We start from the raw sequence: 27,798 nt of genomic DNA on the forward strand, positions 1-27,798 counted from the left end.
GGATTAATTCCCCCAGCTAAAATGGAAACACAATGTTCAGACACTTATCTGCTTTTTTGACTGCCATAGCCCCATCTTCTAGCATACCTGGCCCATAATAGACACTCAGTCCATATTAGTTGATTCAACTTAACAAGATGATCTATGGGAAAAGTCTTTATAAACTTAAAAATGTGCTGGCTGTTGTTTTAGAAAAAGACAAAGTATATGTAATTTGTAGTCGAGAATAAATCTTAAGTATTTGAAAATATATTTGATGTGTTTTCTTATTTCTGGGATTCTGCTTTACAACAGGTATGTAAAAGGAATATTTCTTGAGAGTGAAAGGATTGTAGTTTGACAAATAAGCCAAATGAGATTGATTCTTACCTTTGAAAAATCTGAATCAAGGAAATCTCTACAGTGAAAATTATACTGTAGAAGTTTCAACTCTCCGGTTATAAAATGTGAAAAATGAAGCGACATTGGTGAGAGAAAATAAATTCAGTGAAAACATTTAAATATATGCACCATTTGTGATTTCCCTGAAAACAGTATTTCCTTCCAAGATGATTATCTAAATTATTTTCTAAATATTATAATGCACATCTTTACAATGGGAAAACTAAGTAAGATTTTGAATGCTGAGAGATTCCAATTTCCTCATGTCAAGTAAAATGTTCTTCTATTTCTTTTCTTCAAGATATAATCTCTCAGAATAGATTTTTGCATATGGTTATGCAGTAACGGTATTAATGTATGTAATATTTTTTTTTAACGAATTTGATTCTTTTCAGGGAAAATGTGTGAATCTTCGGTCAATTACTGTGAGTGCAACCCCTGCTTTAATGGGGGTTCCTGCCAAAGTGGTGTGGAGTCATACTATTGTCATTGTCCATTTGGTGAGTATAGTGTAGTTATTGATATAAAATATCCATCTATTTTGGCCCACAGTGTAGCAATTTTGTTTTATTGTGGCCATAATGATTAAGAAAACATTAGTTATTTTACATGGGAGGTTTTAGCAAAATCAAATCTCAAAAGTTTAATATTTTTCAAAGTTAATTATGAAAATCCCATTGAATATATTGCTTTGATCATTACTAGAAAAATAATCAACTGAAGATAATTGAATTTGAAGATCTCTTCTCAGGACATTTCCCCTCAGATATTTATGAATGCCTTCCTTTCAGCCTAGAACCTATCAAAGAAAAAGTCCTGTAACACTATTTGACATCACTCTCTATTTCAAATCTTTAAGAATAATTAGTCGAAGTGCTTTTTGTTTTGTTTTGTGTTTATTTTTTACGTTAATTTAACTGCTTCTGTTAGAAGGATTTAATAACCAGAAATGCAGTTTTCATGATAAGCTTTTTGTAGATAGTGGCACATAACTAATCAAAATTCAGACTAATGTATTCTTTGGAGGAAGAAAGTTGTTAGAATTTTTTTTACACATACATATGTATTCACCACAGTGGAATGAAGTAAAAGATTCATTCCAGTTCTCACCCAAATGTTACCCAGCACTGGCACAGCCAAGGACTATGAGAACAGCTTTGAAGGAAGCTTTCATTTTAATTTGGTTTGTTTCATAGGTTTGTGATTATTCCATTTACTTAAAGGCTGCTTTACTCCATAATATAGTATTCACCTCCAGATGTCCTGCAGTAGAGACTCCATCTCTCTCCATAAGAGAGGAGAAGGATATTTTTCTAGTCTTTCCTTGGACATATTACTGTGCTAGAAGACCCTGAAAAGTGAATCTCTATGTATAATAAAGAATAGAACTTGAGAAGAATTTGAGGTTTCTAGTAACCAGTAAAATGTAGTGTTAATTCATTTTCAAATAATACCATGACTCTATCTAGTTTTGCGTTTATAAAGCACATTAATAGAATGATAAAGAAAAACAGAATATGAAAATATCTAACTGTGAGCTATGCATTTTGGCAATGGTTCTGAGGCTCAAAAGTTGAGGGCTTTGTCTAAAGTCAAAAAATGAAAACAAAACAAAACTACCCCAAGATGATATAGTGACTAAAACAAATTTTATTTTCAGTCCAGTATGACATTCGGAGTACCCCTCCTTTTAAAAATTTACTTGAGATTCTCACCAACAATGCCCATGAAGCAGTGAAAGGTAGATCAAGGTCAAAACAACCACAACTTTAGATCTCCTAAAACTTTTTTCTTTCAATGATCTTTTATAATCCTAAAGAGTGCTGCTTTCTACAGATAACCACAATCAAGTTTCATGGTTTAAGGTTTCACTTGTGCTTTGGAATAAAAGATAAGGGGATTGGAGTGGAAAGTGGAAAAATGGTTTTCAAGTGACTGAATAAAATTTTTTACATTTCTAGAGATTCCTTTGTATTCCGATTGCAAATATAAAGATTTAAGATAATTGATACCAAAGAAAAACAAATTATTGCTGCAGTGTAGCTCATACAACAGTCATTGTCTGTTGGGTGAAGTGTTTTGGGGTCCAAATAGACCTTACCCTCACCCTACCAGAGATCCCCAGGGAAACGGGCTTAACACAACAATGTAAATTAAAATAGAGACAGATCACATGTAGCTGGAAATGCAATTTCTCCCCTTGTTCCTTACAGTGGCAAAGACAAAAAACATCATGTAAACTTAGACATTGTCAGTTGACAACAGAAGATTTATAAAACAAAACAAAATAAAAAAATCTTGAAACAACAACGCATGATTTGAGAACAGAGACATAGACTTAAAAGGAAAAAGTATTTTTCTTTTCAAATTGAATGTGGGTGAAACATACAAATAAGAATGGCAGATGGAAGGCCTCAAACAAATAGCTGGAGGTAGTTACACATGCATCCTATAAAACAACATCTTAACTATAATTTTTAAGTTGGAAAAAAATTTTGTACTGTTTACCTTCACATCAGTGAAAGATCTGTTGTTTGGATTTTAAAAAATTTTTTAGATTTTTAGATTTTTTTTTTTTTTTTTGCATTATGTTTTGGAAAAAACAAAGTGCTTAAGACTTCATAAAGAAAGCTTGTATCATTATAATTTCATATATATGTATATGTTCATATATATGTACATATATACGTACATACACACACGATATCCTTTGTTAGAGTAATTTTAATAATTTATCTTGACCTTTATGTAGATTTATTTCATTGCATTCCATTTGGAAGGAAGTTTTAAAATCCTCGTTAAACTTTATTATATTTCAAAGACAAAAATCTACCTTTCTTTGGACACAGTAACAAAACTCCTTAAAAAAATATTTCATAAATAAATATTTTCATGTTTGAAGTAATGGTATCAATTTGAATAAAAATGTAGAACATTTTTCCACTATCTATATACTTTCCACTTATATTTATATTCAATTTTAAGTATATTTTTATTAAAATTTAATCAGAAGAGATTTGAGGGAACACATAGTACAAATTTTTCCTCAATAATCTATTTCATTTGTATGCTTTATCTTTGCTTTTCGTGTAATTTTGGTTACTCTTTATGCATATATAAAAAAGGTATATATAATATAATAAATATATATTTAATATAAATTAAAAAATTATTACATATAAATATAAAATATATACAACACCAAATATAAATATTATATGATGGATTCAATATATTTAATATATTATATATAATAAATGTATGGCATATATAACATATATGATATATATAATATATATAATTCCTGTAATTTCTTTGTTTTTTTAACTTCAGTTAATGATTACAAATAAATTATATGTATTTTTTACTCATTTATAATGGAATATTATCTCAGCCTTGACAGAAAAGGAAAAGATAAATGACACAAGCTTTTATAGCAGCTTCGAGGCCATTTTAATTTAAAGAACATTTGGATATATAAAATGTGGTGTAGTCAAAACAACTAGACAATCAGTAGATCTGGCCTCACATTTTGGCTCTGTCTCCCGTGGTTCTGTGACCTGGGGCAAGTTTTAAATATTCTGTGAAATGACAGCATTGGTTCAATCTAGCTGAATGGTTCCCTGACTCTAAATTTAATGCATTTACAAGAGACCTGCAGCCAAAATTAAGGAATGAAACCTTTGCAAGTTGATGGGAATCATGATCTATTGGCATGGGTTAATTTTCCAATCATTTGCTCCCGTCTACTAATATTTGTGGGAAAAGAATTTTGGCGTAGCCTTCTAACATCAATAAAACTCATTTTTCAAGTTTGAAAAAGAACCAGCACAAACAAGTGGGAATGTTGGATTTCAGAAAAACAGAAAGCTCTTTCAAAGTAGCCTGCTATAAATCATACCCAAAGAAGGTATAAAACAGGAAAGAGATAAAACTTAAGACAGTTATTTCCTTCACTAACAGCAGTGAATCCCTTCCCTAATTTTGCGACCCTTGAAAATATCACGAGTACACAGACAATTTTTTTTTTAAAGTCAAAGCAAAATTGACCATCCTCAATTGAATTAAAATTGTTTTTAAGAATTATATATTATGAAGGAAGTAGCTTGGTTGGAAATTACAGCATGTTAAAACTTTAAAAAGATTGACAAACTAATTTTGCAAGTTTTCCAGGAAAGAAATCTCTTCAGACGTACTGCATTCTGATAATTCTAATTTTCAGAAATGGGACATACTTAGATGTGTTCCGTAATTGGCCAAAGAAAAACAATTATATCAGTTTATCATTTTTTATATGCTTTAAAGATCATCAATTTGTTCTGTTTCAGTTTAATTTAGATGGTATTCTTCAGAGAGTAATTTTAAAAAGTTGTTAAAAGTATGGATAATTATTGTAACAAAAATGTTTTAATCAACGTCATTTAATAAAACTTCATTGGAGTTTGATGTCTCAATTTGTCAATTTTCCCATTTACAGGTGTCTTTGGAAAACATTGCGAGTTGAATAGTTATGGATTTGAGGAGTTATCATACATGGAATTTCCCAGCTTGGACCCCAATAACAACTATATTTATGTCAAATTTGCAACTATTAAAAGTCATGCTTTATTGCTTTACAACTATGACAATCAGACAGGGGACCGGGCTGAGTTTTTGGCTCTAGAAATTGCTGAAGAAAGACTAAGATTCTCTTATAATTTAGGCAGTGGTACATATAAACTCACCACCATGAAGAAGGTGTCAGATGGACATTTTCACACTGTGATTGCCCGGAGAGCAGGAATGGTAAGCTGCTTCATTCCGCGTTAATCCTTGTTTTATTGTACATCCAGTCAATCAGACCTTCAAGTTAAAGCATGAATTGGGGTGCAAATTGAATTGTTATGTTCATTCCTTATTTGACCAATTTTGTTCTGAACTACAGCAGCAAATAGGTAATATTTTTCTTTTGCTCGTGACAACTATGCTTGTCTCAAAAAAACTTGTCTCACAAACAATAAAAGAGGTAAAGTAAAGAAAATATCCTAGTGCATAAACATTCCATTTTAGACATTTCCTATATATTTGTAAGGCTATGTCAGAACTGTACTTAAAATGGCTACTTTTCTTTTCTAAGTATCTCTGCCCTAACTGAAGAAACAATTTAAAAACAAATGGGGACATTGAGGGTATTATGCAAAGTGAAATAAGTCAGAGGGAGAAGGTCAAATACCATATGATTTCCTTCATCAAGTAGTAGATAATAACAAAAATAAACAAACACATAGAGACAGAGATTGGATTGGTGGTTGCCAGAGGGGAAGGGGGGAGGGAGGAGGGCGAAAGGGATAATTCAGCACATGTGTGTGGTGATGGGTTGTAATCAGTATTTGGGTGGTGAACATGATGTATCTATGCAGAAATAGAAGTATAATGATGTACACCTGAAATTTATACAATGTTATAAACCAATGTTACTGCAATAAACAAAAAATTAAAAATAAATAAATAAACAAATGGGGAAAACTTTTCTATAAATAAATTACTGATAAAAGATGATACTGGCGCTGGCCCAGCGGCATAGTGGTTGAGCTCATGCGCTCCACTTCAGCCGCCCGGGGTGTGCAGGTTCGGATCCCTGGCACGGACATATGCACTGCTTGTCAAGCCATGCTGTGGCAGCATCCCAAATGCAGACTAGAGGAAGATTGGCACAGATGTTGGCTCAGGGACAATCTTCCTCAAGCAAAAAGAGGAAGATTGGCAACAGAAATTATCTCAGGGCCAGTCTTCCTCCCCCCGCCAAAAAGAAAGAAAGATTATCCTTAACACATATTTCAATGTAGTAGTTAGTAATCCTTATTACACCACCACATCTGTACAGTCATCTGTGAGGTCTATGACGTGAGCCTGCACTAGGATGAAGTTTTGCTTTTTGGTTATCTAAGGTATTCTCAGAATTATAACTCAATAATATCCAAGATTTCCATATTATATTCCATTTAACTCTATGGCTCTCATTATAACAATAATGGTACATATTTATTTAGCACTTGTGTTCATTTTACTAGCATTTTTCTTCATAAAGGGAAATGTATCAGATCTTTTCCCTGTTAATGTTTGAAAACATTTGATATAAAGTAATAGAATGGAAGGGCTTATTTATTATTTATTTATCTTCCCAACTATCTCTCCATGGTTCCCCACATCTTCAACAACTATCAAGGGCTTTTGAAAAAGTAAATGCTAACAAAAACTATTTCAAAAACTGTTTGGACTTTAACATCTAGCTTTGTAAATCATAACTGCTGTTTACGATTTATATTTCACTCTATAAAAGGACTAGAATTGATTAAAGTATTAAATCATGTATTAAAAGAAAAATTAGCCAAAAGAACAAAATTAATGCTCTGAAATCAATTTTTTTAAATGAAAAAATCTGTGCTCTAAATGATTATAGTTTTATCTCTGAGCTCTATGGCAATCTGGAAAAAATATGAAAAACGTGGTAAGTTATATAGTTCTGAGTCTGATCAAATGAATCATATATTTGTCTGATGAGAAAAAAATTTTTGCCACTAAAAATTGGCAATAATTTATATTGTTGGACTACATAGAAGCAACTTACAGAAACAACATTGAAAATGTTTTTACTAGTTTTTTCTGTGATCCATGATTAATTTTAAAAGCAAAGTTTTTGTGTCCTCTATAATTGCCAATTTCATGAAGACATAAGACAAATATGGGTAACAAGCAGTCTTTATTAAAGAAGAGAATTCTCCAGTTGTTTTCAAGAATACTTTAAATCCATGTTTGTTTTGAAATGGCATCAGATACAATGACTTTTCTCTTCTCCACTCTAATTTAGTACATTAAAGAAAATTTAAACAACTTTTTAAATACAGAACTATTTCCAATTATGAGAAAAAAAAGAGTAGCGATTAGCTCTAAAGATGACCAAATGATTGTGGCACCACTATTGAGGTTACCTGCTCAGATATTTCATCCACTGATGTCATCACGTCCATCATGTTGCATTCAGGGTCCTACTGGGTTAGTAGATGTATGTTATTTGAATACAAGTGAGAAAACAACCAAAGTATTAGTGCAAATTTATGAATCATTTTATTTTTTATTTTATTTTATCTTTTTGTGAGGAAGATTAGCCCTGAGCTAACATCTATTGCCAATCCTTCTCTTTTTGCTGAGGAAGATTGGCCCTGGGCTAATAATGTGCCCATCCTCCTCTGCTTTATATGGGACACTGGCACAGCACGGCTTGACAAGCAGTGCGTCGGTCCACGCCCGAATCCGCACCTGCGAACCCAGAGCTGCCAGAGAGGAGTACACAAACTTAACTGCTATGCCACCGGCCCGGCCCTGAATCATTTTAATTATATATTGTCTTCTATTTCCTGATGAACTTCGTGTTAATATTATGTAACTGTAACTTTTCTCTAATATATTTAATTTATAAGCTGTTTACTTAATAAAATTACCCTCAACATTCTGAAAATAAGATCAAAACAAGAATGAAATTTAGTAACAATAATTGTAATTTAGAGCATTTAAATTCTAAAACAATCTATTAAAAAATCTATTGAAAAGTACTTATTCGGAGCCCTGATTTGATAGTAATTCCAGGTGGCTTTGTTTATTGGAAAGGGATTGGGCAGAAAATCAAAATTTGTTTCATGAATGGGGATACTATCTCTGCCTTTCAGTATTATTGCAAAGATAATATAAATCATATCTAAAATTTCACATATTTGATATTAAATAGTACTTAATAAATGTTAATCATCCTGAGTTTCCAACACTGCCCCATACAGCCTTTTGAAGTAAAGAAAAGAATGTTTTACGTAATTTCAATAAAGTTTAAATTATGAGTAGTGCCTAAAAAGCCACTCCAACTTCAGTGAATCTTAAAAGATTCAGCAAACAAATCTTGGAAATAATAATTTTTCAGATTAGTAATAGGTTAGTGCACTCACCTCTGCCTGAGACTTTTTAAACCAGCATATTACCAAACTACTGTGCTCAGAGGAAAACCTCTAAGGAAAATATGGATTTAGAAAATTCCAGTATTCCTGATTATTAGTGTACCCAGACATGTGGAACCTGACAGAATTAGAATCAACATGTGGAGTCTGGTATATAGATGTAGATTGAGGCTTACGTTAGCCATAATAATTTCCCAATAATGACGGGTGACCCTAATGGGGGCTAGTAGGTAGCACCTCATCCCAATTCTCCAAGCATATGTAAGATAACCATATTGCTAAGACTTATGTAGAATAGATGATTTTACCTGATGACCTCCAAGATCTCTTTAAACTTTATGAACTTTTAATTCTATCAAACTGGGGATTGGTCGCAAGATGGAGAGCAAAGAAAGAGGTACTGCAGGATATGCCAGAAAGAGAGAGATTAAAAATTATTTCAGTTCATCTGTACTATGCGGCCATAGTCATCAAGTTTTGAATACTACCAAATGTGGAAAAGTACACCCTTGTCATTAGGATTTCGGTCAGCGGAAAAACATCTCTCTATTTCAGAAAACATTCAAAATAAGGCCCCTACTGGATTTTTAATGTCATTTTCTACAGTCCAAAAGGATTTTCTTGGAAACTGGTAAAATCATTAACTTCTCAGCTTTGAATCATTGCAGAGACAGGATAGAAACATCTCACTTGACAGCAGAACTGGTAGAAAAATTCAGCAAAGAAGGTGCATTTAACCCAGAAGATAAATTGTGCAAACTACTATTTAAATAAAACTTCTCCTCGGATATTCTTTCTTTGAGTTATCATCAAGTTTTTAGAAAATAAGAAAAATATATTAAATGTTAAGATTGACTAAAATAGGATACCATTTTCTAAGTTTCTTTTTTCTAGTTGAGGCATTCATAAACATCCGCGTGAGCTCTGTGGTTTGTGATAGCTTTAGGAATCTCTAGATGGGTGGGTATTTTGCGTAGTATACATAGAAAAAATGTGTTAACATTTTGTTTCAGAAATAAATTAAAGGGAATTGTACTTAAATCAAATAGTCAACATAAAGCAACATACATTTTAGCATTAAAATCTAATAATGCTTTTGAGATTGAATGTGACTCAATTTTATAGATCGCCTGGAAAAAACAATAACTGTTGAAAAAGTTAACTAAATGGGGCATAAAAGTCTTGACACAGAATTGGAAATGTAAATGTGTCCGGAAAATATTAGTGTTTATTATAATTTCCTTGAGAAGGTGACAAGAAAAAAATCTACATGGCTCATGAGAGTTTATTGCATGGAGCTTATAATCAGTTATGATAATTAACTGATAGAAATGTTTAAAAATATCCTAGCTAGTAATATTTGATGCACAATAACTGTAAACTGACCCCATTTATTATTTCTGAAATGTGAGGTGTTTAAGATATACTTTTACAAATCTCTCATCTAAATATGTATTTTTATGGACAATCTCTAAAAATTATATGCAATGTTGATAAAGATTGGATATTAAGGAAATGAATCATTCCTATACATAATGAAAGTGACCTGATTCAGGAAGACAGAAAACCTGACACCTTTGCATGTAAGTGAGATGTAATGTTAGTCAACTCGCTTAACCTCCTTGTCCTGTGTTTCCTACATTTACTGTGCTTTTATTAAAGTTAACCTCAAATGATAACCGTTCTTGTAAATGAATACTTGCATAGTATTTATATTTCTATGATACAAATGGACAAAGTTCGATTAGCCTTGTTCTGTGGCATTCAAATAAATTTAGGTAGAACCCTTTATTGTCTGCATTGGGAGAAACCCTCAGTCCTCCTGTGCTTCTGGATTTGGGGTTATGTCTCTTCCTGTGATTTACTGATCATGTTCTGAAACACCACAGTCTGAATATCATCCTTGCAATTTCACCGACTAAAATATGCAAAGTTTTGTCCTTTGCAGAATTTTACTGCAGTTTGGGGAACAAAGGAGGGGCATCACAACAGCATTGCAGAGCACAGAATGACATGGATAGCAGCAACCTTGGTCTTAAACTGGACCACAGTCATCTCCAATGGCCATTGGCCAATATAGAGAGCCCTGACTTCTGTCATATTCTTAGATCTTGTGACCATGACTTGATGAGTTTTTTATTGATCGAATGGAGTATGCATTTGTTCTGCTAAACAGAAGGCTTTGTCTCAGGGGGGTATACATTCCATAGGCTACAAAAACATTTACTGTTAGTTGTGATCTAAATATTATTGGAGAGTTTCTACTGTATGGCAATATATGACAATGCATTCTGATTATACTTAGATTTGCTATAATATGCTATTTATAAAAAATGATTTTTATTATAAATGAAAAGAGCCTCTAATTGATTTGTTTACATTATCTGAAACTTTAGTAGAAGTATTACAATCCTCATAGGTTGCTGTAGTAGTACTTACACTGTACTTTCAAAATCTTTTTGTACATATGACTGAAATATTATTGGAATAAGACTTTGGAAAATCAGAAATCTAATGTCTTTTCATTTGTTAGAATAGCTGGATAGTAGAATAAACATGCACAATCTTAAGATTGTAACCCTAGGAAGTTGTCCCGGACCTACTGTCTGATACTCTAAGAGACGTCAAGGGCGTTTTTACTCTTTCATCTGTAAAACAAGGGGGCTGGAGAAACTTTTTCAAAGCACCTTCTCACCTATTATATGTAGTGATCTCACAATTTTAGTTTCAGACATATTGCAGACATATGTGCCTATAATTTGGTATTGTATTGTAACTGTATTATAGTATATGAAATCAAAACATTATCATAATTTTGGAATCACATCCACATAGAAATGTGTCTTGGGCAGTGTTGGCTGAAAAGGGCAATAAGGGTAGAGAACCCAAGGTGAACATTTTCTCCTCTTGCTTTATAGGCAGCTTCCTTAACTGTGGACTCCTGTTCTGAGAACCAAGAACCAGGATATTGCACTGTCAGTAATGTGGCAGTTTCTGATGACTGGTAAGCAAAATTATTAGTTTGATCTTTACTATTACTTGACCTTAAAAAGGAAACTACACATTTAAAAATAATCTTATTACGCTAAGTATAATGTAAAAGTTTGAGATATTTTATCCTCCCCAAAGGAATTTTCACACTATAAAATAAAAAATTAATTATTAGTGTACAAAATGTGTAAAAAAGGTGTAAAACGAAGTGGTAGAGATGAGGATAAAGCTAGTGAGTGAAAGATTAACACGGCCTCCACTCTTTGAGAAGTTTCATGAGATAGTTGTGCGAGACCTGGGTCCTGCAAGGTTGGGATAAGGACCCCACCCTTGTTAAACACATTCTCTGAAAGTTGTATGTGACAATAATGGACAGATGTTTTTCAGTAGCACTTCCGGCTGAAACACAGCATTACCCCATCTAAAACATAAGTGACTTTAATAGAGATATTAACAAACAGAGAAAAATAAATAGTAACACATAATCCATTGCATTAATCAACTTAGTAGCATTCTTCATCATCTCTGTAGTGAAGGAAAAATCTAATCTGACATTAATATTAAGGTTACCACTGCTGTATTTTATCTTCTTTCTGATGGTATGCTCTTTCTTGCTAACTCAACATTGTTATATATATATATATATATATATCATTTAACTAACTGAAAATATCATTTCCATACATTTTATTAGTTTTCATACCTTGAAAACCTAACAATCTTATAGGTATCTGTTTAGAAGATATGCATCAATAGGTCATGTTTTTCATTCAAATTTACCATCTATAATACATGCCAGAAAAAATTATATGCACCCTTTTTTAAAATATAACATTCTACTGAGATCTATCGTGTTGGTACTAATATACTTATCTTTTCTTTCTTATGTAGGACTCTTGATGTTCAACCAAATCGAGTCACAGTTGGAGGTATCAGATCCCTAGAACCAATCCTTCAGAGGAGAGGACACGTGGAAAGCCATGATTTTGTTGGGTGTATAATGGAGTTTGCAGTCAATGGAAGGCCTCTGGAACCCAGCCAAGCTTTGGCAGCACAAGGCATCCTAGATCAGTATGGCAATTTTATTTCTTACTATTTTATTTATTCTTACGTATATGATAATTGAGCATCAAAAGGTGAAATGATTGTGCCATAGCCCTAAAAGTACCAAATTTTTTACACTGATTTGAATTTTAAATATTTATTTATATCTGTGAAATTTTGGAAAAAATATATGTATGTATGCACGGATGCATGCATGCATGTATGTATGTGTGTGCTTTACCGTATCTTACAGAGTTGTGAAGGTTATATGAGTTAAGTAGGTAAATAATATAGAAAGGAACCTGGCGTATAGCAATATATTAGTGTTAGCAATAATGTATACAGAAAACTATTTGAAGCTAAATAGTTTTATATATAAACATACTTATTCCCCCAAATTTGTTACATGTTCAACAAGTAATAATTTGATTAATTGTAAACTGTAGGATTTTTTTTCCTATTAGATTATTGGTTAGGTTCCCAGCAGTTATTTAGGATTTGTAAAAGTGACATTTTATTTTAAAAATTATTTTTGTTCATATTGAAAATTTGGGAAATTCAGAAAAATACTTAAGTATTTTAATACAATTTTGCATTTGCATTTATTTTTCTATTTGTTGTTATTGTTTTATTACAAAATAGTGCTATCACATTATAATTAATCACACAGTACAGAGAGTACGGCATTCTCATTGCTAACCGTTCTTAATATTTTGATGTGCACATCCTTCTGTATCTTTCTCCATGTTTACACAAATATTTTTTTCACTTTAAAGTATGTTGTGAACATCTTTTTAGGTCAAAATATAGAGATATAAGTCATATGCATTGCCAACTTACTTTCCAAAAAGTTTATAATGGTAATAAATGTGTATAATTTGCTGCTGCTTGATATGCCATCTTACAAAGAATATTCTTACATTAATTTTCACTCAATTTATGCATCATATGAAGCACATTTTTCATGACTTTTCAGAAAATTTGTAAAGTGAGATAGCATTACGAGAATTTTTAATCTAATTTTTCCACCACTCTTTTTCACAAAAGATCTTGAATTTAACGGTGGAGCTTCACTGGAAGGATTTTTTTCATCTTATTATACATAATAAGTTTGGTTTTATTTCTAAACATATCTTATTTTGATATGATGGATGTTATTTTCTTTGGATATGTTGGAATAATATAAGATTTAAAAGACTAAATATTTCAAGGCTTCCAAATTTGAGGATTTATTTTCATTCTTTCATTTCAGATTTATCTAATGTCCACAGAAACTAATATTTATTGATAGCTTACTGTGTAGCAGATGCTGTTCTTAGTACTTGACAGTGTTCGTCTATTTAACCTTTACAACCATTTTGTGAGTTAGACATTATTGTTTTCATTTTACAGTGAGGTAACTGAGTTACTCAGAGTTTTAAAACACTTGCCCAGGGTCAGTCAGCCAGTGAGCAGTGGAGCTAAGTCAGGAGCTAACACTCAGCCTGGTGCTGGAGGCCAACAACAGAAAAAGGCAGGACCTTGCTCTTGAGGAGTTCGTAGTCTCTTTAAATTCATGATTACTAAGCTCTAGTGTGCTCATATTATTGCCTGGCAATATATTATATTCTGCTAGTTTCATCATCATCCCACCTCCTCTTTCCACAGACCTCAAACGTCACCTCCTGCATCATCTTTCCCACCTAATGAGTTTACTTCCTGACTTGCTCAGAAAATGGAAGCAATCAGAAGAAAACTTCCAAAACCTCACTCCTCCAGTCTGCCCATGCAGCATCTCATATACCTTGTATCTTGTTAGTATAAATGAACGGTTTCTACTCCCACAAAAACCAACCCCTTTTTATGCAATAGGCTCTATCCCAGAGAACCTTCTAAAAACAGCACTCCAGCTTTCTCAACAGTGTTTCTTTTCTCATTTCAGTTTATGCTGTTATTTCTCCCATTTTATTTAAAAAAAAATTTATTAATTCCATTTTTCTCTCCAGCTACCACCCTAATTCTCTCTCTTTTCTTTGAAAAATTGTTCTATCTGCGTCAAAGTGATCAATAATATCTGCGTCAAAGTGATCAATAACCTCTGTGTTGCTAAAATCAATGGTCAGTTCTCATTTTATTTGAACATCAGCAACATTAGGAACAGTTCATCATTTCCTCTTCCTAAAAATACTTTATTAGTTTGTCCACCAGCACGTGGTACACTCCAGATTTTCTACTTTGATTCTTCCTCTCATCTCCTTGATCTCTTCTCTTTTGTATCTATATTCTTTCTTTAAATCATATTTTATAGTCCTTGGTTTTAGGTACTGTCTCTAACGCTGGTCACTCTTAAATGTTTGTTTTCAACTTGGCCTCTCCTCTGAACTTCAGGCTCTCATATCCAACTATTTACTCAATATCCCACGTGTATTTCTAGCAAATATTTCAAACTTAAGTTTAAAACAGAACTTCTGGTCTTCCTTCCTGACTCTTCCCAAATGGACTCCTTCCACAGTTTCTGTATCTCGGGTAATGATAACTCAATCCAGCCCCCTGCTCAGCGAAAACTTTTAGACTTGCCTTTGACTCCTCTCTTTCTGATGTACCTCATATCTGACCCACCAGCAACCAGAACGACATTTTAAAAACAAGCCAGTTCTTATCCTGACTTACAAGGCCTCCATGATCTGGCCTCCCCCTTGACTTCCTCACCCTATCTACCTTTTCTTCTCCTTGTTCACTCTGTTTCAACTGTCTTGGGCCCCCTTGGTGTTCCTCAAACACGCCACGTACATGTTCACTTTAGGGCTTTCTCACCTGCTGTTTCCTCGGCCTGGAATGATCTTCTACCAGATATACTTTGCTCTCTCACTCTGTTTAGGTCTTTACAAAAATGGGTCCTTCCTTCACTGCCTAATCTATAGATCCAGCAACCCTCCAAAATTCCCAATACCCTTTCTCTGTCTTAATTTTCCCGTAAAACTTCCTTCTTTCTAACATACTACACGTTTATCTAGTTTTTTGTTTTTTGTCTGTCTCTCCAACAAGGAAAAATAGATATTCCATGAACACATGGATTTTTTTCCATCACTTTATCTCCATGCTTGGCATATAGTAGGCATTCAATAAACATTAGTTGCATAGTTGTCTGATGGAGGAGATGTGTACTCAAACAAACATGTGGCCCGAGATCACATTAACCAAAGTGTTTCTTTGACCAAGATCTCTTGCTGGAATAAGAATTAATATAAAGAAGAAATTGTCAATCCTTTTTCTCCGTTGAGTAAGATGTTATTCTGTTTAATCTTCTCCTTTATGAATGAGGCAGACCGTGTGTTACAGGACAACTTCTAGTTTGATTAGATGCTCAAATGTAGTTGTAAGGTGAGTTTCAAAGAATTGAGCGCATGAAACTAAACAGGTTAATAAAAGTTTATATCTAATTTAACAACTTCCCGCCCTCACCTTGTCTTGTGCTTTATGAGTCTTTATTGTGATTTATTTTAGATGCCCTAGACTAGAAGGTGCCTGTACTCGCAGCCCCTGCCAACATGGTGGCACGTGTACGGATTACTGGTCATGGCAGCAGTGTCACTGCAAAGAAGGACTGACTGGGAAATACTGTGACAAATGTATGCCCGCTGTTTCGTCTTCCACTGGAAATGATAATAACCATGAAAAGTTTAAATATATGCACCTAAAGATGTAATTGAATCAGAATTATGTTTTCATTTTAAATATTGAAAATATTAAATGGGCAACAGTTGGCAAAATATAGTGACATTTTTAAATTCATTTTTTTAACCTGAGGAAGAGGGATATCTTTTTAGAGTTATTTACTAAATAAATCTTTAGTTTCCATTTAATAAACATATCCTTTAGTTATTTTTGTTTGGCCTTGTAATTTGCTAGGCAATTTATAAGCCCAGAGGCTAGATACTGGCTTTGGCTTAATATTATCTGCCTTTAGGGGATATTTCTCTGGTGAGTATTTTATATTTGGTAGAAAAGTATAAATATTAAATCACTGACCACTGAGCTCAAAACATCATACAATGGCAATATAATTTATTACAATTAAAGATGATACTCGAATTTTAATTTGCAATTATTGGAACTGGTTTTAGATATTACTTTTTAAATAATTTTATTAGTTATTTGTTTTTAAACCCTAATGTTATTGTGAAAAAGACATTAATGATGTTCAAGCCATCATTAGAGCATGACATTCTCTAATTTCAAGCTGTACATCTCACTAACTAACCTTAATGTGGTTTCTTTTATAAAAGTTGCTTCATTTTCAAACATGTTGTTACTACTTAAATCATTGCAGTTATCTGATCACTTTTTAAGAAGTCATTTGATTCTATTATAATATGAGAATGAATAGAAATTTGTGATTAAGTTAAGGATATACTATAATCAAAAAGATCTTTGTAGCAAACGGTATAATAGTGTTTAATTATTTAGGATAAAATCAAAACTTACAAAAAGCACAAAGCACATTGTCACATGATTTTTTTTTTAAATAATGAACATTTAGTAAGTAGGAACCCAATTATATCTGGACTATGGAATGAGTCATTGGCTTGAGAAATGCCTGAGGATCTTTTTTTTTAATTGAGATATAATTCACATACTATAAGATGGACCTTTTAAGAGGAATCATTCAATGATGAAACCCTTTTGAGCTCGTTATCTTTGGCTGTGTTAGCCCTAACAAACTTCTGTACTTCAGTAGTGTGAATATTTTATGAAGTTATGATAACTTATAATTTTACATGATGATTTTACATAGGATAAATTAAATTCTACATGATTATTACTAATAATAAAGTTAGTTACAAATTTAAATATTTGATTGTACACTTCTTTTTGTCCAAATTTCTAATATACTAGAGACTAACGATCACAAATCATTTTAACTATAACAAGATATATTAATTTATGAATTTTGGAAATATAGTGAAACTTATTATAAACAAATTTTCCAACTGCATATTTTTAACAGGTGGCTATCTCTTCAGGTACTCCTAATTTATATCATATATCAAATATTTAATGAATATTTCCCAAATGATTAATGACTGTCATAAAATGTTTTACATTTCATGATTCTGAAATGGATTTAAGCATTTGAAATCAACTTATACGATACTTCACAAGTAGGTATTATTTTTTCAAGAAGAGGATTGAGGGAACATTTATTCCAAAAAGTTAATATTTTCATTGTCTTTTTTAATAATTTTTTGTCGCTTGTAGAAGCTCTTTAAGAAATGCCTAATGGATGCATGCATCTTTCCCTTTCAGCTATTACTCCTGACACTGCCTTATCATTAGAAGGCAAAGGGCGGTTGGAATACCACATGAGTCAGAATGAGAAGCGGGAATATTTGTTAAGACAGAGCATACGAGGTGCCATGTTGGAGCCTTTTGGTGTGAACAGTCTGGAAGTAAAATTCAGGACGAGAAGCGAGAATGGCATTTTAATCCATATCCAAGAAAGCAGCAATTACACTACTGTGAAGGTAAGATAAAAGCTAATGGTGACTTCATTTGATTAGACCGCCTGCTGTGTCATGGTTTAAATCACTTCTCCCATAATTTCTGTCCTTTTCTTTACAACCCGTTAGAGTTCCGACTAATACTGGGCACTATTCCAATGTCATCTATCTTAACTATTCCCCAGGCGTTGGCCAGAGTAACAGAGATCTGAATGGTTTGGTTTCTAAACACATTTGTCTTGGTTTAGAGTAGAGACCACTGCTAGGTAGGACAGCAACAGAAAGAATTTGTTGCAACCTATTTCGTCAGATAAAGATTTATATTGTTTTTCTCCCTGCTTTTAAACAAAGGAAAAAAAAAGATAATGTGTCTTTGAAATGGAAAAATATTTTTCTAAAAAAAATTATTCCAAACTATAATTCCCAATTATTCCAAAATAAAATAATTATTCCAAATTTTTATTGCTATGTATATATTAATTGGCAGGAATAAAATAAGGAAAAACATTTTGAAATTAAAAGGCTTTATTCTGGAGACATATTCAATTCACTATCTAGATAAATGCTATGAAATTAAATACCTTTGGAATTATTCTAAGTAGAAGTATAGCTAACTTCTCCTATAATAATTTCTAGGTAAATAACTTTTAAACACTATATTTCATGAGAACAATGGCTTTTTACATAATTTTTTTCCTCAACTGTAAATGAAATGGTAAACTGGTGAATAATTTCATTAGATATGCATTTCCCATCAGCTCTTAGCTTTCTTAATTTCTAAAACTGTATTCTGCTTTATTTGCCACAAATAAGCCTTAATCTCTTAGACCATCATTTTCTTTAGCTAAATTATATTGACTGCTTTCTATTAATATAATTTTGTATATTGTAATTCTATTCATAATTTTATATGAATTTTGGTAAATTCTTAAAAATGTAAACCCAGATTTCCTGAATTCTTTTTACCTATAAACCAATATTTACCTATAAACCTATAAACCAAAATTACTAAAAGCTTAGTTAATAAAGAATAAAAGCAATATACATAGAAATTTACTAGGTTTAATTCACATATAATACTAAAAATAAAAACAGATGTGCACCTCTAAACTTCAACCTCTTTATTCTCAAAGTTTCTCTGTATCCAAGCCAACTCTGGTTGTTATGTTGCATGTACCTATTTTTAATAAGTAGTACAAAAACGAATATTTTCAAAATTCTCATATTATAACTCCACTAGTGCAGTCATTCCCAACTGAGGGTGATTTTGCCCCCCAGGGGACATTTGGGAATGTCTGGAGACATTTTTTATTGCCACGGTTGTGGGGTGTGCTACCAACATCTAGTGGGTAGTGGTCAGGTATGCTGTTAAACATTCAGAATGCACAACACAGCACCCCACAGCAAAGAATTTTCCAGTCCGAAATGTCAACAGTGCTGAGCTTGAGAAACTCTGCTCTAATCTAGTACAAGAGAACCTCTTCAGGTTGTAACTTTACCTCCATTATTGAAACAAAGAGCCCAGTTCCAGAATTAATACAGCAATGGTAAAACATAGTACATAAGTCATTATATAATGTTATTATTTGGTGTTTATAATTTTCATTGAAAGCGTATTAGAAGCGAAGAAAGTAAAGAAGTAAGAAAGAAGCAGACCTTCGTAGTCTACAAGAAACATTTTTTATATACATTGAGAGACTTTGACATTGAGGTCTGTGCGTTATCTGTTAAGCTGCTTCCAAGTCCTCGTGCCATTTAAATGACATATGAAGTATTTCTCTATGTTATCTCCTTAAGCCAAGAGATACAAAATACAATGTGGTTGAAGAAATCAGAGACAGGATTTTTTTCTTCCTTAAGGAAGAAGCTGAATGTCAGGATCCATTTTTGTCACCGTACAATCTTGCCTTTGCAAGCATGCAACTTCTCCAGATTTTGTTACATTGGTAGCAAGCACTTACAAAGAGAATGTTTTTTTCCTGAAGGGAAAGTAAATGCTAATGAATAAAAATAATGACTAATGCAGACCCAAATGTATATTTCTTTTGTATGAAAATTTTGAAAAGCAGCTTCTCAGAGATTAAGGGGCTTGGCAGGTAAAGTAAGTGGATTCAAAAAAAAAAAAGTGAAAAAGGAGAACTAAATAGACAGGAAGAGAGTGGCTGTTGTAAGCAGGCAAGTGATTTGGATGACAGGAATACGATCTGCTTATACAGGCTAGGAAGCTAGTTAAAATGGGCTCTTACTTATCAGTTAGCTTATCAGTGACCTAAGCCCCTGTTTTTCTTCTTTCTTTCTTTTGGCTCACTTCTGACAGTTTCTTTCTCTCTTTCTGATTTTTTTGCCTACTCTGAATCAGTCAATCTCTCTCTCTCCCTCTTACACACACACACACACACACACACACACAAAGGGAGCTAGAAGATATTTTGTGAAAGTGGAAAAGAGAGTTGGGTAAATGGGATTCCATATGGTCCGAGGAGAGAGTGTCAGGGGTGGTTAGCAATAGCAATGTGAAGAGAGAGAATATGTAAAATAGATAGGATCTGTTTGGATAAAAAAGAAATGAAGGAGAGAAAATTTCAGGGAGAAAAGCAAAAGGAAAGCCTACTTGCATATAACTGTGATGACACTATATTTAAAGTGTTTCATTATCTCTTTTCTTTCATAGCATATAATGTATCTCCATATTTGGAGTTCTGTCATAATGTCAGATGATGAACTTTATTTCTACTCCAAATCAATTCTATTGTTTTGGTGTGTAGTTTTTTTGTTTGTTTTTTTCATAAGTGAAACTATATATATTGTACAGAGTTGGGATGAGGGATTCAGAACTGTATAGATTCAAAAATAAATGAATAAATGAACAAATAAAACTATGAATAAATAAAACCAAGCAAAAAATTAGCACAATGTTTTGAAAGTTAGGAGGGATACAAGAGTTAGGTAGAGTATTATTGGGAAGAAGGAAAATATTAAGAATGTTATCATAAGAACCTATATTTTTATTCACTCTACTCTATGGTGTATTCTAAAGTCTGTCTCATCAGAAATTGGTCAAATGAAAGGGTGATGTGGTGTGATCAAGTAGGAGAGAAACACAGAGAGAAAAGTCTCTTCCCAAGGCTTCTTTCCAGAAAGGTCTCTGGCTATACCCAAGAGGAGTTGCTGTTTTTACTGTGTGTTTCATGAGACGTTGCCCATTTTATGAAATGTTATTGTCATTTAACCACAACTTTCTCTTTTTTTCCCTGAGTTTGTTAATGAAATATATTATTATCTGGAGAGACTGCTTTAATAAAATATTACAATATGAATAACGTATGTAAATGTGTTAGGCATATTTTCCACAAAGTAAAAATAACTGATTTTTAGTTCTACCAGATGCGTTTGTTGCATATAGAAATAGCATTTGATCTGAGTGACAAAATAAACTGATGCATCCTTTCATTCGCATCATTTGAGATGCAGTGCCACTTCATCCGAGGCACCAGCTCTGTCTGGCAGTATCATGGGATTATGCTCTCTGAACCAAATGTTCATCCTGCCTCATAAATTATTTCATTTTCTAAAGTGTCTACTCAGAATACTGGAAACTTGGTAGCTGGAAACTGGAGTAGCAGCATCCTGTTACCCAATGTTCTACTTGGCAAAGTACAAGAAACCAAATATCCCTTAGATAAATTGTAACAGACAGCCAAAGTGAAGACTTGCCCAGACACCTCATTATTAAGAACTCACCCTTTATTCATCATAGCTTTCATCTCAATAAATGGTATAAACAATAAGCATGATTTTTTTCTAAAATTCCAGTGTGTAATAGATGACAGGTAAAACAATTTATTTTTGTCTTTATTTTTCTAATTATGCATCATTTTTAGCTAAGCATTGATTTTTCTTTTTATGACTAGTTTTAACATTTTTTAATCACTATGAGTCTTGTACTAAACTGATGGATTTTTTTACACTCGCAATTACCATTAAAATTCAAGTAATCACAAAAAAGTATAAGTTACTTATCTTAAAAAAGGTGTTCACTCCATTATTATCTCAATTGTGTTCTGCAAAATAATTCTATGCATCTTGAAAAATTCGGTATAAATATAAGAATACCTTGAAAACTATTGAAACTATTAAATGTGAAGGTATATTTTACCTAAAATTTTAGAGGCACTATGAATAAATATACTCTAATATAACAGGCTCTTCAACTATTCTATCTGCTTTAAATTGATCAATATCTTAAGGTTTCATTCCATTTTTATTTTATTTTTATTCAAGCACATGATAGTTTAATTGTACATTACTTCTGATATGTTTTACAGATTAAGAACGGCAAAGTACATTTTATATCAGATGCGGGAATTGCTGGGAAAGTAGAAAGAAATATTCCTGAAGTGTACGTTGCAGATGGCTACTGGCACACTTTTCTAATTGGAAAAAATGGGACGGCCACGGTATTGTCCATTGACAGAATATATAACAGAGATATCATTCACCCTACTCAGGATTTTGGTGGCCTCGATGTGCTCACTATATCTCTTGGAGGAATTCCACCCAACCAAGCCCATCGAGATACTCAAACAGGTAAATGCTTGTGTTGAGTCAAGTCACAAAGGAAAGGTAATATTGTTCCTCTAAAACTAGTTGGATATCTATTAATAACTATTATAAATATTCCAAGACTATCATAACTATCTTTAAAAAGTTGATAATAAATTATCAGCCATCAAGTCCTTCAGCTACTGTTCTACGAAGTTCATAATTCAGCCCATGGTGCTTTGATGGTTTTCTTGTCCACCAAGCATTTATGTATACATTCATTCATTTACTCATTCATTTGTTCATTCAACAACAGATATTTACTGAGCCCTGTACTTGGCACAAGGAGTACAATGGTGGACTAAATAAATAGCAACTCTCCTCATAGAACACATGGCCCAGTTAGGTAGACAAACATCAATCATATCATTACACAAGTAAATATATTATTTTAAACTATGATAAATGATGTAAAGAAAGAATGTAGAATTCTAAGAGATTGCAAAAAAAAAGGTAAAAGAAAAAAACTTCCCCCTGGAAAATTAACATTTGTACTTAAATCTGAACTATGAAGATGAGGATAGGAGAGTGTGAAAGATTAATTTATATTGATGGGATCTAAAAAAAAAGAAAAAAGAGGTAGATTAAGATCACAGAAACCAGCACATTGGGGGCTGATGTCACAGGTAAAAGATGAAGTTGGAGAATGAAACAGAGCCTTCTAGACTATGTTGCAGTTTTGGTCTTATTCTCAGAACAATGAGAAGTTACTAAAAAAATTAATCACGGGAGTGTCAAGATTAGATATGCAGTGATATTAAAGATCTTTCAGGCTATAGCACGGAGAATGCACTGGAGAAGGACAAGAGTAGATGATGTGCATAAATTAGCTGGGAAGATATTGCAATGATCCAGGCAAGGTGTTGGGAGAGCTTTGACTAGCATGGTGGCAGAGGAATTAGAAAGAAGTGGATAGGGAAGGAGTATTTTAGTAATTAAAATCAACCAAATGCTGGTGATTTTGGTAAAATTCAGGAAGGTTTCTGACTTCTCAACTAGAAGAAATGTAATGCCACTGATAGAGGACACTGCAGAACATTAAGTAGGTCTATGGGAAACATCAAGATTTTGGTTGGGGACATTTTGAGTTTGGAACACCTTTGAGAAAGACTTTTGGATAGAAGGGTTACAACTCAGGCATGGACTTCAGGTGGAAATATATATTTAGGAGTTACCAATGTCAAGCAGGTAATTGAAGCCCTGGGCATGGATGTGATAACCAACATGAGGGTGTAGAGTGAGAAGAAAGCCAAGGGCCTTACCTTGAGTAACTGCAAGAGTCAATGGTTGTTTATAGGAGAAGGAGACAGAAGAGAGATCAAGTCATAGAAAGAAAACCAGGAGAGTAGGAGCAAAAGCAGGAGATGTCACAGAAGCTCATGGAAAAGGAGTGTATCAGAATTGGAAATGTCACTAGGCTGGAATGATGCATCATATAAAAGGAAAATTGAAAAATGCATGGGAGAATAATTGAGTTAAGGCATAAAAGCTAAAGCCCAAGTCATAAGTCATTTTATATATTTACCTTATTTTAGAATGTGGATGATCATTTGGATATTGTAAGAAAACAAGCCAAAGTAAATCATACTCTTTTGTTAGTGTTAGAATATATTCTTGAGCTCTACGACAGAAGCATTAACAATATTAGCACACAAATATTCGTCTAACAAAGTCTTTCTCAACTTATTTTTTTTAATCATCACCCTCTAAGGAGCCATTTTAAATCTTTTTTCCTAATCCCTGCCATTCCCACCTCGTGAAATCCTGATGCCACAGTTTCTCTCTGTATCTGCCCTTTGGAGGCCCAGAAACCATTGTAATAGCTAAGATTTTTTTTTTGGTCCCCAAAAACCTATGGTCAACTCCTTGGAGCAATATCACTTCCACTGAGAATACATGATCTAATGGTTGAAGCAATTGGCCTATTTTTGTTCTTGATAAGTATTTTTTAAATATATTTTATTTCTATGTATGCAATTCTTGGTATATAGACTATAAAAATAGAACCAAGACATAATTAAATAAGTGACAAGAGGGTTAAAAAGAAAATCTGGCCTGTTTGAGTCATTCATAAATCTTCAACAGAGTGGGGTTCACACAATCCGCTCCACGTGTGTGTCATGGAAATCTTACGCATCGTGCTAAGTTAAGTTGTAAGATGCACAGATTTACTGCCTTTGAACTGGATGATGGCTCTGAGACTGTGGTTTCTAAACTCTCGTGATGCGATCGTGAAGTTTCTCTTTACTACATTGCATCAGTGCCGTGTTTTGAGCTGTTGTTTTTCTCTAAAACGCCTTACTCTCCGTCTTCCCCTGCAGGTTTTGATGGCTGCATTGCCTCTATGCTGTACGGTGGAGAAAGTCTTCCTTTCAGCGGGAAGCATAGCTTGGCCTCCATCTCTAAGACGGATCCCTCAGTGAAGATCGGCTGTCGTGGCCCGAACATTTGTGCCAGCAACCCCTGCTGGGGCGATTTGCTGTGCATTAATCAGTGGTATGCCTACAAGTGTGTTCCTCCTGGAGACTGTGCCTCCCACCCCTGCCAGAATGGTGGCAGCTGTGAGCCAGGCCTGCACTCGGGCTTCACCTGTAGCTGCCCGGAGTCACACACGGGGAAGACCTGCGAGACGGTAGTGGCCTGTCTTGGTGTCCTCTGTCCTCAGGGGAGGGTGTGCAAAGCTGGAAGTCCTGGAGGGCACGTCTGTGTTCTGAGTCAGGGCCCTGAAGAGATCTCCCTGCCTCTGTGGGCTGTGCCTGCCATTGTGGGCAGCTGTGCGACAGTCCTGGCCCTCCTGGTCCTGAGCCTGATTCTGTGTAACCAGTGCAGGGGGAAGAAGGCCAAAAATCCCAAAGAGGAGAAGAAACCCAAGGAGAAGAAGAAAAAGGGAAGCGAGAACGTTGCTTTTGATGACCCAGACAATATCCCCCCCTACGGGGACGACATGACTGTGAGGAAGCAGCCTGAAGGGAACCCTAAGCCAGATATCATCGAAAGGGAAAACCCCTACCTCATCTATGATGAGACTGATATTCCCCACAACTCAGAAACCGTCCCCAGCGCCCCTTTGGCTTCACCGGAGCAGGAGATAGAGCACTATGACATTGACAATGCCAGCAGCATCGCCCCTTCGGATGCAGACATCATCCAACACTACAAGCAGTTCCGCAGCCACACACCTAAATTTTCTATCCAGAGGCATAGTCCCCTAGGCTTTGCAAGGCAATCCCCCATGCCCTTAGGAGCAAGCAGTTTGACTTACCAGCCTTCCTACAGTCAAGGGTTAAGAACCAGCTCCCTAAGCCACTCGGCTTGCCCAACTCCCAACCCCCTGTCTCGACACAGTCCAGCCCCTTTCTCCAAGTCCTCTACTTTCTATAGGAACAGCCCGGCCAGGGAATTGCATCTTCCTATGAGGGATGGAAATACTTTGGAGATGCATGGTGACGCCTGCCAACCTGGCATTTTCAACTATGCCACGAGGCTGGGAAGGAGAAGCAAGAGTCCTCAGGCCATGGCATCGCATGGCTCTAGACCAGGGAGTCGCCTAAAGCAGCCAATTGGGCAAATTCCTCTGGAATCTTCTCCTCCAGTAGGACTCTCAATTGAAGAGGTGGAGAGGCTGAACACCCCTCGCCCTAGAAACCCAAGTATCTGCAGTGCAGATCACGGAAGGTCTTCTTCAGAAGAGGACTGCAGAAGGCCACTATCCAGAACAAGGAACCCAGCGGACGGCATTCCAGCTCCAGAATCTTCTTCTGATAGTGACTCACATGAGTCTTTCACTTGCTCGGAAATGGAATATGACAGGGAAAAGCCAATGGTATATACTTCCAGGATGCCCAAATTATCTCAAGTCAATGAATCTGATGCAGATGATGAAGATAATTATGGAGCTAGACTGAAGCCTAGAAGATACCATGGCCGCAGGGCTGAGGGGGGACCTGTGGGCACGCAGGCAGCAGCACCTGGAGTTGCTGACAACACACTGCCCTTGAAGCTTGGGCAGCAAGCAGGGAATTTTAACTGGGACAACCTTTTGAACTGGGGCCCTGGCTTTGGCCATTATGTAGATGTTTTTAAAGATTTGGCATCTCTCCCAGAAAAAGCAGCAGCAAATGAAGAAGGCAAAGGTGGGACAGCTAAGCCAGTCCCCAAAGATGGGGAAGCAGAACAGTATGTGTGAACTGTATGTACTGGCATTATAAAAATATAAAAACAAGAAACACTCAAACCGTTGTAAGGTTGCCGACTAGGGTGGGTCACATTTGCAAAACAGGCCAGTATGGACTGTTGTTGGAGGGAAACTTTAAAAAATAATAACCACAATGCTGCTGAAACAGACTCAAAACAACTCTTTAATTTAAATATGCTTGGTTGAATTTATTTTCCTGCATGCATTGTATTTTGTAACTAGTTATGTGGCATGCAGGGTTTGGAAAGATTTTTCTTATTTACCAATGTTTGATTTGTGATTTTTAAAATTAATACCGTTGCTATTGCAGAAATGAACTTGTGCTTTCACAGTGGGGTATGTGTATTGTTTCCATTGTATTATTATTGTTATGTTTTGCATTGCAAGATTCTTGAGGTTTAACCAATCCTTGTAAAGTATAGAAAGAGCCCTCTTACCCTTGAATGAAAGACTAAATATTAACACATTTCAGAATTCTGGATTCTGTATTCCATGTTGCTCAGAAATGTCTGAATATTTGAATAAGTTTTACATGACAGTGGGTACTAAAATTAAGTCATTTTGTTCAGCACTTTAGAACTTTCTTACAAAATTGTGTTGAAACTTCTGAATCTTTTTTGTAAACAATTATGGTCTTCTGAATTTCATCAGGCTTCCATTAGGAACAAAATGATTGCATGTTGTCCCCAGAACACTGCCACCTTCTTTCTGTGGAATGATGTTCTCAGCAACGCTTCTCAGAGACACTTTTAAAAGTTATTTATTGAAAAATGTTCTATGCTTTTGAAATTTTAAAGAATCAACCTAAAGAAAGCCTATGATTGAACTAATTTTTCAACCATTTAATGTTTATTCCAAAAGTACCCAGTTTTTATAATTTATATAAAGTCAAATTTCAACACTTCTTCCTTTCTGTCATTTTGTAGATCATTTTTTTAATACCGTGTAAAAACTTTTTTTTACACCTAAGCTGTGTTTTTGATACTGATATTTTCTATGCTGAATCGTTTTCTTGCTTTCAGGGAAGGTAAGAAAATACTTTTTTTACATTTGTTACTTATGTAACATTCATATTTTTCACATTTTGATATTTGTAACATACTGTATGCTTTCTACTTGTAAA

At 34.2% G+C, this 27,798-nt stretch overlaps 1 protein-coding gene across 1 annotated transcript in view; it reads left to right on the forward strand.

Annotated features, from left to right (window-relative positions):
• Window positions 1-27,241, forward strand: part of FAT4 (FAT atypical cadherin 4) — a 157,787-nt gene extending 130,546 nt beyond the window's left edge. The window contains exons 10-17 of the mRNA XM_058550025.1: window positions 777-881; window positions 4,859-5,166; window positions 11,282-11,367; window positions 12,246-12,425; window positions 15,882-16,006; window positions 17,685-17,902; window positions 22,204-22,465; window positions 24,802-27,241. Of these exons, the coding sequence (XP_058406008.1) occupies window positions 777-881; window positions 4,859-5,166; window positions 11,282-11,367; window positions 12,246-12,425; window positions 15,882-16,006; window positions 17,685-17,902; window positions 22,204-22,465; window positions 24,802-26,666 (3,149 nt within the window). The 3' untranslated portion in view covers window positions 26,667-27,241. The remainder of the gene's footprint in view (window positions 1-776; window positions 882-4,858; window positions 5,167-11,281; window positions 11,368-12,245; window positions 12,426-15,881; window positions 16,007-17,684; window positions 17,903-22,203; window positions 22,466-24,801) is intronic.
• Window positions 27,242-27,798: the final 557 nt, after the last annotated feature.

Source organism: Diceros bicornis, chromosome 11, assembly GCF_020826845.1.
Source record: "Diceros bicornis minor isolate mBicDic1 chromosome 11, mDicBic1.mat.cur, whole genome shotgun sequence".
NCBI classification, from domain to species: Eukaryota; Metazoa; Chordata; class Mammalia; order Perissodactyla; family Rhinocerotidae; genus Diceros; species Diceros bicornis.